This window comes from Vipera berus (genome assembly GCF_964194415.1).
Source record: "Vipera berus genome assembly, chromosome: 1".
In the NCBI taxonomy this organism is placed as follows: Eukaryota; Metazoa; Chordata; class Lepidosauria; order Squamata; family Viperidae; genus Vipera; species Vipera berus.
Window position 1 is genome coordinate 302,654,415 of NC_138202.1, and position 18,415 is coordinate 302,672,829.

The 18,415-nt window shown below is 43.7% G+C and overlaps 1 protein-coding gene across 4 annotated transcripts in view; it reads left to right on the plus strand.

Annotated features, from left to right (window-relative positions):
• The window catches only part of BABAM2 (BRISC and BRCA1 A complex member 2), a gene marked incomplete at its 3' end in the record, with an annotated part of 185,462 nt that overhangs the window by 48,239 nt on the left and 118,808 nt on the right, over positions 1–18,415 (plus strand). For all 4 annotated transcript variants that reach the window (XM_081317295.1, XM_081317298.1, XM_081317297.1 and 1 more), the window contains exon 7: positions 525–634. In XM_081317295.1, coding sequence (XP_081173421.1) covers positions 525–634 — 110 coding nt within the window. The remainder of the gene's footprint in view (positions 1–524; positions 635–18,415) is intronic.

Consider the following 18,415-nt stretch of genomic DNA (forward strand, 5'->3'; position numbering starts at 1 on the left):
CATTTTTACAGTAAGTAATGGTGCTCAGAACTGAGAAACTGTGCCAGATTTTCAAGGGTCACTTAGACCAGTATTGGGCACCAAATACTTCCTCCATAGTATTGTCACAAACTGTCATGGTAAAATATTATAGGAATGCAGTTAATGCAGCACTGTAAAATCATTTCTTGTTGTCCAGTTAGCAAGGTGTTTTTAACAGCTGATTTGACTTTGGAGAACAGTATTTTCTACATAAGAATATCATGACATGCCTGCTAGCAATAATTTGACATCTGCCAAATTCATGGCAATGACATTTAATTTATGTCTACTGTACGCACCTAAAATATATAGAATAATTCTTGCCAGCAGTATACTTCTGTTAAGACTCCTGGTGTCAAGCAAGTTATTTCTAGCCAGTTTTAAAAGGACCATAGTAGCAGATTGCCAACCTCTTCAACCAGGCCTTAGAATCTTTCACATGGTCAAGCTTAGGATTGCTATCAAAATCTGTTTTGTTTTTTCTTTCTGTTTTATGTTTTTAGGATGCAAATGAAGACCCTGGAGATGATGTTGCTCTACTTTCAGTCAGTTTTGAGGATACAGAAGCTACTCAGGTTTTCCCCAAATTGTATCTCTCTCCTCGAATTGAACAGTGAGTGCTATATCACATATATAGTAATCTTGGTTTCACAATATTTTATTATATTTCTCATTGTTTAATTGAAAAAAGTTAATATGATTTTTGTAAGTGACAATGCTAGTCAAGCCATGCAGTTTCCCTTGCCAGATCAATTTTAAAGTCTTTTAAATCTGAACCCTCAATGGTAAGCAGCCTGCATTTTCCTTAAATGATATTTGTTGAATGTTCCTCTTCGTTCCACTGAGTCAAAGAGATTTAGCTCCATGTTGGGCTTCAAGTGTTCATAGATTAATCTCTGGTTCCTTCAAAATAGAAGAATACATATGACACTGATCTATTCTATCCTTTTGTCTAGATCAGGGGTAGGCAACCTCGGCTCTTTTATGACTCGTGGACTTCAACTCCCAGAATTCCTGAGCCAGCCATGCTGAGGGGAAAGGGAGAGGTTTCCAAGCTGAGCCATGCTGGGTCAGGAATTCTGGGAGTTGAAGTCCACAAGTCATAAAAGAGCCAAGGTTGCCTACTCCTGGTCTAGATGGTCATTGGTCATAATCTAACCAGCCATCCTAATAACTAAGTAATAAGTAAATGAAGTAGCAGTAGGCTACTGTTGTAAGTACACCACTCTTCAATATCTAGGAATTATGGAGATTACATACACGGTACACTCATTTCTCTATCCAGGCAGTGTCTGCATTAGACTTTGGTATTGCTTTCTATATGCAGTAGAAATATAGTGTGTTCTGTTGTTGAAACATGACTTTCCCTTATAACTAGTGAGGTTTCTTGCTTGAAAATGAAAGAAAATTTGCACAAGTCTTTGGTTATTGACGAATATCTTATGAACACAACCACTTATTGATCACTTCATTGATTTCCCCATAAAATCATGTAATTAAAAATAATTCTGTGATGATATGCTACTGTATGTCATTTATATTTCCTGGAGGGAGTCCAGTGTCAGGATTGGGATTTGTCTCTGTTTATGCATAATGGTAATAGTAAGCAAGGCGAGATAGGCAGCAATTAAATAAATTAAATAAATAAATTAGGATTGATGAAAAAGATGCTAAATGCTTGAGTTATTTCCTCATTTTTTTTCCTTTGAGTACTTGCACGGCCAGGTGACAATAACTGTGTGTGATACAAATGTATGTGCTGGGATGGAATAGCTTCAGATATGCTTCAGCGAGTGCACTGCTGCAAGGATTTTATGTCCTTTCTATGGCAGGGTTCTTTGATCCCCTCTGTGGAAGAATGGCTCACTAAGATATAGATTAGGCTTTGATGTCCAAAATAACTTGGTTCTTTAAAAGTAAGGGTGATGCAGAATTCAAACTGGAAACTATTCCAGGACTACAATTTAAGACATGGATTTTACTATATCTAATATTTAGGGGTTTTTATGTGTAAAGTTAGTATTTAATTTTACAAAATATTTAGAAGAGATTTTTAGTAATGTGCATTGAATTCATCATGGTCTACAGTTTTATCAATTGATTTATACTGTGTTGACCAGAATTCTCAATATTCATTCTGAATTTAAAGTTTCACTATGAGTTTTAGTCTGCTAAAACAATATAACACAGTCAGTTATTTATTAGTAATTAATGTTTTGTTGAAAAATTATATCCTCCCTGACATCTCTAAACCCTAATTTATCATTTTGTTTTATTTTTTCTTCTTTTTTTATTTTTAAGTTGCTTAATAGATCTTCTTGAACATTTAATGGAAATAAATAATAACTTGCTAATTTAAATGTTAAATAGCATTCTCTTTTAAATTGTTTTATTGGAATAAAAGTATGCTTTTTCAGATTTTGTAGTATGAGAACATTTGCTGAATTGAAGTTAAGAAACTGCAATTTAGCAAGCCTATTAATCTGTTATAAGACTACAAGAGTTCTTATTTAGGGTATTTGTTCAAGTATGTCACAGTATTTATTTTACTTATGGTACAATTAAAAGACAGTTACTAAATTTAGTCTGCTCTTAAAATGGTAGTGCTAGGAGGAAAAAGTAACCGCCTTTGTTTGATTTACTTTTTTTCCATTTTTGGAACTCATCTTTGTTAGTTTTCCAATCTCCCCTTTTCTGCCTCACTCTTGAACGCCCTGCTTTAGAATTCCAGGCTTACATGTACTTTATCTTAGAGATAAACATTAACGGAAAGGACTTCCCTCCAAAGAGTTACTATTTGTGAACCTGGAAGAAATGCTTGCAGGTCTCTGAACTTTCTTGTACAGTATCCTTAAATGGGTAAGAAATTAAGGTGGGGATTTGCTGGCTCACTTATCTCATCTAAAAATGCAAAATAATGGAAAATGATAGAGCTTGCCTCAGGAATTTGATAATAAACAAGTCTAAGTAACTTTCTTTAAATTAGATATTTAATGTGTATATAATCAGCTTCACCCTCTCCTCACCCAGAAGAAATCACACAATAGGTGATTTGGGCTTAAATCCATCCTTAGCCATGGAAATTCATTGGTGGCTTCAAATTCTCTCAGTTCAGCCCATCTCACAGGGCAATTATGAGGATAAGAGGAGAGGAGACATCTTTTAATTCTACTCTGAGCTTCTAGAAAAAAGATAGAATGTAAATGTAATGCACAAGAATTTAAAAAGGTTTAAACTCAGAGGACGCTACTTATTGCGTCACTCACTTTGGGGACAAATCTTTTCTTGTTTTTCCTACTGCAACATGGATAACTAAAAACACAAAATAAGACAGAGCTATGTCCTAGCAGCTGCTGTAGATAAGAGGAAGTAAACCTTGTAATTAGTAACAAGTGAATTTAATTAAAAGGCAATAGGTCAGTATTACAAGAGAGATTCTTAATGCCAAGGTACCAGCCCAGTTCTTGAAGTGCTGGTAGTAACTTATAAATGTTTCAGCCTTGAACCACACTATGTTCAGGAACACTGTACCCAGACACTTTTACCCAAACGTTACAATACAGCTTGGAGGGTCAGCTCCCACAGAGCTTCCCCGTAAAGTGGTTTGGCAGGATTTGCTCAAAATCAGGTCTTTTTCAGTGGTGCCCTCTCCTACAGGTTTAGAATACCCTTTCTAGAGAGTGTTGTTTGTCACCTGATTCATTGTCTTGACAATTGTGTGCACCCACTTAAACCTCTTAATTAATCATTTATTCATGTTCTTTTTGCATATTATATTTTTATACAGCAATGAGTCAACTGAATAATGTTGATCTGTGTTTACATTAATAAGGAGTTATTTTGAAAGTGGAAAGCAAACGCCTATCAATACAAGATTGTAAATTCAGAGTTGCGGTATCTTTCCATGGTACAGGAGGGTGAGAGTTGGGTGACTATATTCCATGCTCAGTGAATCTATGCTTTTTCCTATAAAAGTAAATTCCAAATTTGGGGTACGCAATTCAGAATCACATCCATACCCTTAAAATATTGCATTTTTTGAAGTCATATCAACAAATTTAGGGATGTTACACTCATGGGGCAATAGTGGAACAAACCCACTATCGACAGAAGAAGAGATCCAAGCACATAATTCTGCAGATGATTGCTGGAATATCCAGGGCTTAATAGCTTTTCTAACTCCTATCAGGACTGTTGTTAGTCAAATTCGGGAAGGGTGCTATTCAGAAAAAGAACATAGCATGCACAATATCAGATATTGATTAGTGACTTATTTACTTACTTATTTATTTAATTCATTCATTCATATAGCCGCCCATCTTTCATGTGTGATTCTAGGAATATACAAAGGTAAAAACAAAAACAAAAAAACCATTAGAGCAAAATAAAACATACCTGAAAAATCATTAAAAACCATTCAAAAAAACATGTGCGGGATAGCACAGTCAGTTTTTGCTATTGTTACTTTGCAGGCTCCATACACCATAATTTCTAAAACCACATTTTTTAGGATGGATACCTATTTCTTATAATCTGAGGTAATGCCACTTGTAATCCATACACCAGGATTGTTGAAGGGTAGATTGGACAATTGTCAGTAAATAAAGGTGCAAATTGACAAAAAGCTTTGTCAGGTTTAATCTTCTTTTTAAAATTATTAATTTTGTCCTTTGATCCTTCTTACAATATTCAGCTTTATGATAAATTCACCTCTTAAAAAAAACTTTCACCGTTTCTTGAATTGACGTTTGCGTGAAATTGTCATTTGTGATCATATCATATTCCAGCAAAAACATCCACTTTCTTGTAATTTTGAGAGAATCATAAAAGTCTGCAGAAACTTTATTTATTTATTTAAGTAATCACAGGGCATGGAATGTTTGTTAAAAGCTATGGCTTTCATAGAGGTGTGTAGGAACTCAATTGTTAACTATTATAGCCGTATCTACACGAAAGAGTAGCACTTAATCTGTCTTAAGTGTTAATAAAAAAAACCACTACATAATGGTAAAGGAGAAAATGTAATCAATATCTCATTTACAATAATCTGAATATCTCATTTCCATAATGATGGAAAACTCATAGCATTATTTTAAAAAACCAACTTTTTTCATTTAGCAACAGCTTATAAATATACTTGGAATAGTTTCCCTTGCCTGTATTCAGTGTTTGCAGATGTATAATATTTACTGAAATCTACATACTTGCCAATAAAGTAGACAGTGGAAAAGAGAATAAAGACCGCATTCATATTCGAGTATAAAATATGTTTTTCTGCAGACAGTTTTATAAATGTTAGTTTTAGAAGATGACTAGTGTCTGGCAACTGCTGATTTTTTTTTTTAAAGGTGAAAAGAAAATGCTATCAAGACTACTTGCAATCTTGCATTTTTTTTTTGTTCCATCTATTTTACAAAGGAAACAGTTACACATGTTTTAAAAAACAGCATTACTATTGCTGTATTAGGGATATAACCATGAGAAGATAGTATGCTACTAAATTTAATACATGGATTAAAGTCATACAATAGTAGTGCTGGGAATTGTTAAGCATACAGTATTACAATTACTATCAGTAGGAGTTGTATATTTAAACGCAGATTAAATAGTTATTCTTTGGTTCATTTTGCTTAAAGTGTTTTCAGATTCAGACTGCAAATTGAGTACAAGATTGGGAGCAAATTAAGTTCTCGACTGAGAAAGGAGCTTAGTTACAAAAATATAAATCCATAGGGAACTCTTTTCAGTAAGCTATTTTATTTTTTCCAGGATACTGTATCAGCTTTTAGTATTCTCCAGTAAATGAAGATGATGTTGAGATTTATCAGGTAGACCACTAAAGAAATAGAAGGAACTATAAAGGAAGCAGAATAGAAGATAAATGTGAAAGAAATATTTAGATAAATAGTATTACCTCAAAGTTTATCACAATTATGATTCAAATATTTTTGGTGTAAACATTATTGAAAAATGAGGACTTACAGCTATATAAATAATAAATATTGTGTTTGTCTTTGCTAATGTGTTTGCTAATAAGCTGTCATAAGCACATTTGATGATACAAGATTTTAGAAAAGGTGGTGATGGGATTTCAGAATTGTATAGCAAGAGGTGACAGGACTCTTGTCTGTATATCTTGTAGTCTTGCACAGTGTAGAAAAATATCTGGGGCGCTTTATCTTGATGTACTATACCGGGCATTTTGATTCAGTAATTTGGAAAACTGCCTTTTGACTGTTTTATGCAGCATTTTATAAATGTATTGTTGAAAATACACCTACCGTACCTACTTATTACGCTATTCTTTTTGAAGTAAGCAGAGTGTAGAAAAAAAATACTGTAATGAACCAAACAAATAATTTCTTGTCTATGTCACATCAGTTCAAATATTATAGTATGCAATTGCTGGAATATCACTTTTTAATCCTTTTTCTTGTGCTAAATTGATCCTATAGGACAGGGCTTTTCAACTTTTTCACCCATTGTACCACTTTTAGGATATGGCAACATCTGAATAACACGAGTCACCTAGCAAGGGGTCAAAAACTTGACCAAAAAAAAAAAGGAAAAAAGTGATGAAGTACAGGTAGTCCTCGACTTACAACAGTTTGCTTAGTAACTGTTCGAAGTTACAATGACACTGAAAAAAGTGTCCCCCCAGCAACCTGCCCGCCCACCTGGCAGCGCTCTTCCTCCTGTCTGAGGTTTTCATTGTGAGCATTTCTGTTGAGGATTGGCAGCGGGGGTGGGGTGGGGGTGTTTGGTTTTTATTTCACTGGGTGGTTGCAGCAGGGTTTGGTCATTTTACATGACCCTGGGACACTGTGACCATCATAAATATGAATTGAATTGAATTGAATTGAATTTATTAAATTTATATGTCGCCCTTCTCCCCAAGGACTCAGGGCGGCTCACAATAAAAGTTTAAAAAAAAATCAGTTGCCAAGCATCTGAATGTAAATCACAAGACCCTGGAGATGCTGCAACATTCCAGCTGATCGGCGCTTCTTCTGGGCTCAGCAGAAGTGCCAGGATCAGCGTCGAGCTCCAGCTGGAGCCTGGTGCTGATCCTGGCTCTTCTGCTGAGCCCTGAGAGCCCTGCAGCTCCAGCCATCTCTCGCTCAGGCTTCTGCGGTGCTACCACCAGAATGAACGGTTCAGCTGATTCCCCTCCCCCGCTACCACTTTTCTAGGATGGTCGCGTACCACCTGCTAGGTGCCAATGTACCACAGGTGGTACCCGTACCACTGGTTGAAAAGCCCTGCTATAGGATAATCAAGATATTACAGAATACTTTAAAAATCTGTAGTATGGAAGATTTCAGTGACATTAAATCAATCCTGAATGATAATGATGAGTTTTTATTGTTTATTATTTACAGTGTTACAACTGAAATCACATTTGATTGTGGCCACCCTTGGCATTATTCAGAGCGACAACATTTACTGACTCTTTAATGCAGTACTGGTAGTCCTCACTTACCACTGAATAAGAACACTTTCAATTGTTGTTCAGGGTTGTAGCCATCACAGCTTCCCCACAGACACGTGATCACGATTTAGGCATTTGTCAGCTGACACACAATTACAACAGTCACAGTGTCCTATAGTCACATGATACCCATTTGCTACCGTTACTGCCAGCTTTCATCAATTCCAGTCTGGGAGCTGTAAAAAGAGGATAAATAGTTAACAATTATATATTTGCTGTGCATCGTCTTTAATAAAGTTATATTTTCTTCTTTTGTTTCAAAACCAAAACAATAGGAAAAACAAAATCCCATGGTCATTCTGTTTATGTTTAGATAAGGAAATATTTCTCAAAGGATGATCCAGCAGGACACAGATTGTCTAGTTATATTACATAGTCAAGAGCTGCCAGGTTAATATCTGGGCAGAATTGCAAGAAATAGTTGAACACGGAATCAGTAACTCGGCTAAATTGGATTTTTATATCCAATTAAAACCAAAAGTTTTGATTCGTAATGCCTAAAGCTCATCTGATTTTTCTAGTTTCTAAGTTTGTCTAGGCCTCTAGGGGTTGTGATTGATCCTCTCCAACACATTCATTCTCATATACATTTGCTGTCATTAAAATAGGATATAACACTTCTTTACAGACAAATATCTGACATATGGCAATATTCAAGCAAAGAATGTATTTAAATATGTTTATTTAATATTTTACAGAGACTGTACTAAATAGATTGATAAGCAGAAATGATTAGGTAGAGGAATAAAAAGTCCATATGTAAGAGCTAAATGACTACTCCATCAAATGATTTACTCCCTAGTCTGGGAAGTGGAGGTAGAAGCTAAAGTACAGTGAAAATTTTATTTATTTATTTATTTATGCAAACACATATTAGAGAAGTAGATGATAAAGTCCCTTTGTCAAGCAGGTAAAAAATAATAATCCTTTATTTTATTCAAATTCCTGGTTGTTTCAAAGATTTTTGGCTCCCAGGCTTTCAGTTGGTTTCTAGTTCCTCTCTATTCCTGGCTCTGATTTAGATCTTTTAACTCTTTCGTACTTGAGATTGGATCTTTTACGATAACCTACCAACTTTGGTTCAGTATTGTAAGAGCAAATACTGCATCTTCTTAATACATGACCCTTAGTTTAAAGCAAAGATTTATAGAGGTCTCTGCCACTCATAGCTGTAAATCACTGTCCCATCTTATCTCTTCTTATTTTCAGACATAGTGTCTCTCCAGTATTGGTGTTACAGGCAATACATGAAGGTCCAAAAATGTGGACAAAATAATAGCAGATTTAAACACAGTGCATTTCTCTATCAAGTAAAGCAGGTATTGTATGCAATAAAATGAACATTTAACTTTTAGTGTAATGTATTATAAACAGAAAAGGGACGTGGTGGCTCAGTGGGTTAGGACGCTGAGCTTGTCGATCAGAAGGTCGGCAGTTTGGCGGGTCAAATCCCAAGTGCCGCGTAACCGAGCGAGCGCCTGTTACTCGTCCCAGCTTCTGCCAACCTAGCAGTTCGAAAGCACGTAAAAATGCAAGTAGAAAAATAGGGACCACTACGGTGGGAAGGTAACAGTGTTCCGTGCGCCTTTGGTGTCTAGTCATGCCGGCCACATGACCACGGAGACATCCTTGGACAACCGCTGGCTCTTTGGCTCTGAAACGGAGATGAGCACTGGCCCCTAGAGTTGGAAATGACTAGCACGCATGTGCGGGGGAACCTTTACCTTTACCTTATTATTGACAGAACACAATACAGTTTTAACCTACAGTATTCCAAGTACTTACTGGTCCTAAGAGTGCAGCCAATTTCAGTCATAGCAGGCATGGTAGAATTCTGTCATATCAAGCGAAGTTTTGTCTGCACACATTTGGCATACAATTTCAAAAGACAAATGATACCAGTAACACTTTAATGCCACTAATGTATGGTCACTTCTAGAGATTATAATATCAACAAAAAGAGCATAATCCTTAAGGTCCATATTGAGCCATGAAAGATCACTAGATGACTTTGAATCAGTCAGTCATTCTTTCAGCCTACTTTATATTATAGGGCAGTCATTATAGGAGAGACTGCTGTGTATACCAACGTTAGCTCCTGTAGAACAGATAAGGCATTCCGCAAATAACTAAAAGTCCAAAAGGGCAGTAATAATATATGTAAGGTATTGACCATCTTCCACCTTATACAACTACAATTCTCAAAGCCCTAATTATTGGGCATGTCATTTAGTTAGGACTGATGTGAGTTGACTGAGACTAGTAAACTCTTTAACATCTGAAGTGCAGCTGTATATATTGCTTACAAGGATGCCTAACATGATACTAAGAAACTAAATCAGTTAGAATGCTAGGCAAGTGTACATTAAAGCACCACAACTGTAAGGTTCTGCAAAAAAGTATCCATAATCATTTTTTACTTCTACTTTTTAGTTATTAGGAACATTATACAAAAGTGAGTGCATATTTACCCATCATGATACAGAATTGCTTTTGGAGTAAGCAATGTTATGTATAGAAGATTATGAAATAATACATCAAATAAAAGAGTTGATATAAGATAAAAGAAAATGTACAGTGGCTAGATATATATACTAATTTAGATCATTATTTATTTATTTATTTATTTATTTATTTATTTATTTATTTATTTATTTATTTATTTATTTTATTGAGTTTATATACCGCCCTATTCCTGTAGGACTCAGGGCAGTTTACAAGGCAATTAAAACATAAAATACAAAAATTAAAATCAGTTGAAACAATTAATTAAATTTAAGCCCTAAAAATTAAAATCTAAAATCCAATTAAAAATTAAAAACCCCTCAGTCTAGGCCAGACAGCTTGAAGAGCCAGGTTTTCAGGTCCCGGCGAAATGAACGAAGGTCGGGGGCCATCCTAAGTTCCGTGGGTAGTTGGTTCCATAGGGCCGGCGCAGCCACAGAGAACGCCCTCCCCCTGGGAATAATTTATTTATTATTTATTTATTAATTTAATTTCTATACCGCCCTTCTCCCAAAGGACTCATAACCCGCCGGCATTCCTTAACCGGCAGTACCCTGAGAAGGCCCTCACTGTGGGAGCGCACAGGACGATGGTGTTCTGAACCAGCCCTCTTCCGGCCTTGTAGTAAGGCAAACCCCTATTCAAACAGAAGAGACTGGAGAGCGTCCAAGGCTGAAAAGCGTTTGCCAAGGTTTAATAGTCAATTAACAGAACAAGAAACAAAAACACAGGAACTTGAATCCTCAAGCGGAAGGGTTGCTTTCAGCAACCAGCCCCTCCCCAAACACTCCTTTTATTGAGAGCTCAGGGCGTGGTCTCCCTGTGCCTCCTCCCGAGGAGTCCCACAGCCTTTCTTTGTTTGTTCCTGCTCGACTGCCTCCTGCGTCGGGCGTCCTTGAACAGGGCCAGCTGTGGGTCATCATCCTCCGCACTATCGGGCTCACGCAGCTGAGAAGAGGTCCCCGGCTGAGGGCTCTGCAAAGCCTCCAAGCCATCATCAGCCGGTTCGTCTTCCACACCCTCCTCCTCCCCCTCATCTGAGTCATCCGATACATCCGAGCCGGCTGCCGGGCCCACAGGCTGGCCCTGAGTCACAACACTATCCCGCACCGCAGGGCCCTTCCCCCGGGTCTGCCAATCCGGATGCGGTCGGGATGGGAACTGTTCGTGAAAAGCAGTCACCAACGCAGGGGCATGAACGGCGGTCGCGTCTTCCCATGTGAAGTCCTCCGGCCCGTACCCTTTCCACTCGATCAGGTACTGGAAGCGACCTTTCAGCCAGCGGGAATCCCTGATGCTGGCGACCTCGTACTCGGGGGTGCTGCCGCCATCGCGAGGTCCTGATGGGGGAGGTTCCGCTTGGCGAAGTGGACAAGCCGGTTGTTCGGGGACCAACAAGGACCGATGGAAGACGGGGTGCACGCGCAGGGAACGTGGCAGAGTTAAACGATAGGCGACCGGGTTGATGACGGCCTCGACTGGGAACGGTCCAAGGTAACGGTGGTCCAGCTTCCTCGCCGGCCGAGTGGATGGTAGGTTCCTGGTGGACAGCCAGACCCGATCCCCCACCGATAGTGGAGGCGTATCCCTTCTCGACCGATCGGCGAACCTCTTGTAGTCGGCCTTGGTCTTCTCCAGCTGCCGTCGCACCAACCGATGGATCGCCTGTAACTCCGCCATGAATTCGTTCGCTGCCGGCTCCGGTGAGTCCACGGGCGAAAGGGGGAAAAACCGGGGGTGATAACCCACGTTGGCCAAGAACGGTGTCATCTGCATGGAGGTGTGCTGCGAGTTGTTAAAGGCAAACTCGGCTATGGCCAAATAGTCCACCCAATTGTCCTGCTGCAGGTTAACGTAGCAGCGCAGATACTGCTCTAAGATGCCGATGACCTTCTCGGTACCCCCGTCGGTCTGAGGATGATGCGCGGACGAGAGGCAAACCTTAATGTCCAACGCCCGCATCAACTCCTGCCAGAAGCGGGCTGTAAACTGGGCCCCCCTATCGGAGACGACTCTATCGGGGAGGCCGTGCAGCCGGAACACCTGTTGGATGAACATGCGACTAGTGGCGCGAGCTGACGGTAAGCCGCGACAGGGGATGAAGTGCGCCATCTTGGTCAGCATGTCCACCACCACAAACACTGTCGTGAAGCTGGAGGATGGGGGTAGATCCGTCAGAAAGTCCATGGACACAGCCCCCCAGGGTCTCTTGGGTGTTGGCAAAGGCTGCAGTAAACCAGGCGGGGCCCCTGTCGCTGACTTGGCCTGCCTGCATGGGACGCAGGAGGTGACATAAGACTGGACATCGTGTCGGACTCGGGGCCACCAGAAGGTACGGGAGACCAGGTTCAGAGTCTTGAACAGGCCAAAATGCCCCGCAGCCGGGTTATCATGACACTGGCTGAGAACGAGTCCCCTGGGTGGCCCTCCTGGAACATAGAGCCGGTCACGATAATACAGGAGTCCATCCGTAACCGACCAAGGCGAATCTGGCCCCACCTCTTCCTTCCGCTGAGCCACCCACGCCTCCTGCTGCTGCGCCTCCCGGATCCGAGCCCGTATATCCACCGGCTCCCGCACCGCAGCAAAAGACTCGACGGGGATCACTGTCCTGGGCGGAAGCTTGTCTTCCACTCGGGTGTACTCGGGCTTCCTGGACAGAGCATCCGCTCTCTGGTTGTGCCCGCTTGGTATGTACCGCACCCGGAAGTCAAACCTCGCAAAGAAGAGGGACCACCGGATCTGGCGTTGGTTCAAATTCCGAGCGGTCTGCAGGCTTTCCAGATTCTTGTGGTCCGTCCGGACCTCGATTTGATGCCGCGCCCCCTCCAGATGATGCCTCCAAGCCTCGAACGCCGCCTTGATGGCCAGCAGCTCCTTCTCCCAGATGGTATAGTTGCGCTCCGAGGGATTCAATTTCCGAGAGTGATACGCGCAAGGGAAAAGGGTACCGTTGGGCGTCGCTGCCTGGAGTAACACGGCCCCAATGGCAATGTCGGAGGCGTCCGCCTCCACGACAAACGGCCGTTGCGGGTCAGGATGCTTCAAGATGGGCTCCTTCATGAAGGCGTCCTTCAAAGCTTGGAACGCCTGTTGTTCGGGGGCGTTCCACTGGAACCGAGTCTTCTTCTGCAGGAGCCGGGTGAGGGGGGCTGTCAAGGCAGCAAAGCCAGGGATGAATGTCCGATAGTAGTTGGCAAATCCAAGAAGTCGCTGAACGTCCTTCACGCGACGCGGGGGTTGCCAACTCTGCAACGACTCAACTTTACTCGGTTCCATGGCGATGCCCTCAGGAGAAATGCGGTGACCCAGGAAATCGATGGTCACCTGGTAGAACTGGCACTTCTCCAACTTGGCAAACAGCCGATGTTTCCGGAGGCGCTGCAGGACCTGACGGAGATGCTGATGATGCGCTTCACGCGACGGGGAGTAAATCAGGATGTCGTCCAGGTAAATCACAACAAACTGGTCCAACAGATCCCGAAAGATGTCGTTCATAAAATGCTGAAACACAGCGGGGGCGTTGGTCAGGCCAAACGGCATCACCGTGTACTCGAAATGTCCATAGCGAGTACCAAACGCCGTCTTCCACTCATCACCCGGCCGAACCCTGACGAGGTTGTAAGCTCCACGCAGGTCCAGTTTCGTGAAGATCTTAGCCTCCCGGAGTCGGTCCAAGAGCTCGGGGATGAGGGGCAGCGGGTAGCGGTTACGCACCGTGATGGCGTTGAGTTTCCGGTAGTCACAGCAAAGCCGTAACTCGCCCGACTTCTTTTTGACGAAGAGCACGGGCGCAGACACTGGCGAGGACGAGGGCCGGATGAAACCACGAGCCAAATTCTTTGTCAGGAAGTCCCGCAATGCAGCCAACTCGGGCTCCGACATGGAGTACAAACGCCCCACTGGGAGAGGCGCATCAGGGACTAGATCAATGGAACAGTCATAGGGCCTGTGCGGGGGTAATTGGTCCGCCTCTGACTCGCTGAACACATCAGCAAAGTCGGACAGTTCGGGAGGCAAGGAAACCCCTGGGGAACCCTCCACCTGGCCGGCACAGATATGGTGGGTGTGGTCCACGCACTGCAAACCTGGGAAGGTAACCAAGTTCTGAGACCAATAGATCTGTGGATCATGCGCCCGGAGCCACGCCAGTCCCAAGACCACGGGGAAGTGCAGATCCGAAGTGATGTAGAACTGGATGGCCTCCACATGAGAACTGATGGCCATACACACGGGTTGCGTGGCGGCCGTAATAGGCCCGGACAGGAGCACTCGACCATCGATGGTCTCCACAAGCATGGGCGGATCCACCGGACACTGGGGAACAGCCCATTTGGCCACGAAGGCTGAGTCCATGAAGTTAGTGGTAGCCCCAGAGTCAATTAAGGCATGGACCGGAATCCCCTCTGGCTTGCCAGGAAGGATCAGACGTGCCTCCAAAATCAAATGCCGTGGAGGTTCACAGGCACCGTCGGAACGGCGTCGCTCGGCGTGGTCGTTGTGGGTCGCCCGATCTATCACACCGTCTAGATCGGGCTCGGGCCGTTTCCCGACAGCAAAGCAGGGGACTTTCTCGGGGCAGGCTTGGTCACTGATGCCCGCTGACGCTTCTTCGGGCAAGAAGCAGCCAAATGTCCAGGGTCCCCACAGTAAAAACACAACCCCCCCGATCGTCGTCTGTCCATTTCCGTCACCGAGAGACGGGACCTGGCGGCACCCAGCTCCATTGGCTCCTCCCTCTGGACTGGGGGCTCACGCTCAACAGGAGCGGCAGGGGTCTGTGGGGTGGCACGGCGACTCTTTCGCTGCTGCAGCCGGGCATCGATCCGCAGACAAAGATGGATCAGCCCATTCAGGTCTGAGGGAATGTCCACGCGGGCCAGCTCATCCAACATCTCCTCCGACAAGCCATCCTGGAAGGCATCCACGAGCGCAGCCTCATTCCAGGCGGAATCCTGGCTAAGCAGCCGGAAATCGCTGATGTAGGCCTGTAGGGGGCGCTGACCCTGCCTCAAAGCTTTCAGGCGTCGGGTGGTGGTCTGCGCCTTAATTGGGTCCTCGTACATGAGGCGCATATGGTCACAAAACCCCCCAAAGTTATCCAACAAAGGGCTAGGCTGTGCCAGCAGAGGCGTGCCCCAACGAGCTGCATCCCCCGACAGAAGGCTCAACACGAATCCCACCTTATCTCGGTCAGTGGGGAAATCAGCTGCTCTCACGCTGATAAAAAGCTGGCATTGTCCCAGGAAGGCAGGAAACAGTTCTGGGTTGCCAGCAAACTTATCCGGCATAGCTATCTGACATTTCCTCCTGGGTGGGGGTGCAGCATGTACCTGAGCTTGCAGTTGAGCCACCTGAGCTGCCAGCAAAGTGAGTTGCTGGGTGAGCTGAGCATTCTCGGCAAGAAGCTGCTCCATCGTAGTAGTAAGGGGTGGGAGGCTGAAAGCAAACTGTTCTGAACCAGCCCTCTTCCGGCCTTGTAGTAAGGCAAACCCCTATTCAAACAGAAGAGACTGGAGAGCGTCCAAGGCTGAAAAGCGTTTGCCAAGGTTTAATAGTCAATTAACAGAACAAGAAACAAAAACACAGGAACTTGAATCCTCAAGCGGAAGGGTTGCTTTCAGCAACCAGCCCCTCCCCAAACACTCCTTTTATTGAGAGCTCAGGGCGTGGTCTCCCTGTGCCTCCTCCTGAGGAGTCCCACAGCCTTTCTTTGTTTGTTCCTGCTCGACTGCCTCCTGCGTCGGGCGTCCTTGAACAGGGCCAGCTGTGGGTCATCATCCTCCGCACTATCGGGCTCACGCAGCTGAGAAGAGGTCCCCGGCTGAGGGCTCTGCAAAGCCTCCAAGCCATCATCAGCCGGTTCGTCTTCCACACCCTCCTCCTCCCCCTCATCTGAGTCATCCGATACATCCGAGCCGGCTGCCGGGCCCACAGGCTGGCCCTGAGTCACAACAGATGGGAGGTTGATGCCAGCAGCAGGTGTTCCCTTAGATAGTCTGGACCCAAGCCATTTAGGGCTTTATAGGTCATCACCAGCAGCTTGAATCTCACCCGGAGGGCAACTGGAAGCCAATGCAGCTCGCGGAGAACAGGTGTTACACGGGAGTATCGGGAAGCTCCCATAACAACTAGCGCGGCTGCATTCTGCACCAGTTGAAGCCTCTGAGTGGTCCTCAAGGGCAGCCCCAGGTAGAGAGCATTGCAGTAGTCTAAGCGGGAGGTCACGAGCGCATGAGTGACTGTGCGTAGGGCATCTCGGTCCAGATAGGGCTGCAACTGGCGCACCAGGCGAACCTGGGCAAAAGCCCCCCTGGTCACGGCTCCTATATGATCTTCAAAACTGAGCCGTGAATCCAGGAGGACGCCCAAGTTGCGAGCCCTATCGACGGGGGGGTAACACCTCACCCCCCATTGTTAACGATGGAAAAAGCTGGTCAGTCCGAGATGCCGGTATGCACAGCCACTCAGTCTTGGCAGGATTGAGACGAAGCCTGTTTCTCCCCATCCAAACCCGGACCGCCTCCAGGCAATGGGACATCACAGCGAGGGCATCACTGGGTTGGTTCGGGGTGGAAAGAAAAAGTTGGGTATCATTAGCGTACTGGTGATACCCCACCTCGAAACCACGAATGAGCTCACCCAGCAGCTTCATGTAGAAGTTGAACAGGAGGGGAGAGAGGACCGACCCCCGAGGGACTCCACAAATGAGAGATCTCGGGGCGGATCTCTGCCCTCCCGTCAACACCGACTGCGAGCGGCCCAGGAGGTAGGAGAACCACTGTAAAACAGTGCCCCCCCTCCCAACCCTCTGAGACGCCGTAGTAGGATACCATGGTCGATAGTATCAAAAGCCGCTGAGAGATCTAAAAGGACTAGGACAGAGGAACAGCCAGAGATCATTCACCAGCGCGACCAATGCCGTCTCCGTGCTGTACCCGGGCCTAGCCTTGCTTCCATTAAATCCATGTACTCCTTCAGTTATTGCCTTTTACTCTTAAGCATCTCATCAGCCACATCTACCCACAATTTTCATAGTTTTGTTCATTTTCTTTTCCTTCATATATACCGTATTTTTCGGACCATAAGACGCACCTGACCATAAGACGCACCCAGTTTTTAGAGCAGGAAAACAAGAAAAAAAATATTCTGAACCAAATAGTACCAGTATACTAGGAAGGAAGGAGGGGAGAGAGAGAGAGAAGGGAGGGAGGGAGGAGGGAGGGAGGGAGGAAGGAAGAAAGAGAAAGAAAGAAAGAAAGAAAGAAAGAAAGAAAGAAAGAAAGAGAAGAAAGAAAGAAAGAAAGAAAGAAAGAAAGAAAGAAAGAAAGAAGAGAAAGAAAAAGAAAGAAAGAAAGAGAAAAGAAAGAGAGAGAGAGAGAAAGAAGGAAGGAAGGAAGAAAGAAGAAAGAAAGGAGGGTGGATGGAGGGAGGGAGCAAGGAAGAGAGAGAGAAAGGAAGGGAGAAGGAAGGAAGAAAGAAGGAAGGAAGAGAAGGAAGAAAGAAAAAAAGGAGGGAGGGAGGAAGAAAGAGAGAAAGAAAGAAAGAAAGGTAGGTACCGGTAGTTTCTTTTCCCTGAATAGGTTTTCTAAGATGCCGAAGCAATTTCAAACAATTAGCAGTATTATCTTGCAAATGGGAAATCACTTCCAATAAACTTCGCAGAGAAACCTGCAGGGACAACTCCTCACGGCTTTGCTGGGGCAAGTCACCTATGAGGTTTAGTTTAGCAAAAACTATTTCTTTAGCAGCGAGGTAAAAGAAAGAAAATGTGCGCGCGCAGGGAGGGGGAGGCAGTCAGAAGGCATGGCAGGCACGTCCGTATTTCCTCCCCTGCCGACCAATCACAGGGACGGGGCGGAGAATTCCATGTCTTCATTCAATCACGTCTCCAATGGAGCTGATGGACTGCGTTGACTGAACGGGAGACAAGTGTTTTTGCTTACCTTCGGACCATAAGACACACCTCGTTTTTCCACCCACTTTTGGGAGGGGAAAAGTGCGTCTTATGGTTCAGAAAAATACGGTAAGTTTTACTTTTCAGTCCTCACTCATTTTCTGGACCATCTCAATTATATTGGTTGCTCCCCTTCATTTTATTAATTCATTTATGATCCTATTTCATCTTGTTTTACTCTACACGTTTCTCAAGTACTCCATTCTCATTGCAATTCAACTTAGTTTTGTGTTTTTCCTGATATATGTCACTTCCTTATACTAAAAAGGGCAAAAGCAGACAAATTTCTCAATCAGCATACATGCTACAATCTGTTTATGAATGTATGCATGTCCCCAACTAACACAAATGTTACTTATAGATTTATCCATAAATTCATTAAGCAATCTAGGGAATATCAAGCAGCTTTTTCTTATTCCCTGCACAATATTGAACTATTT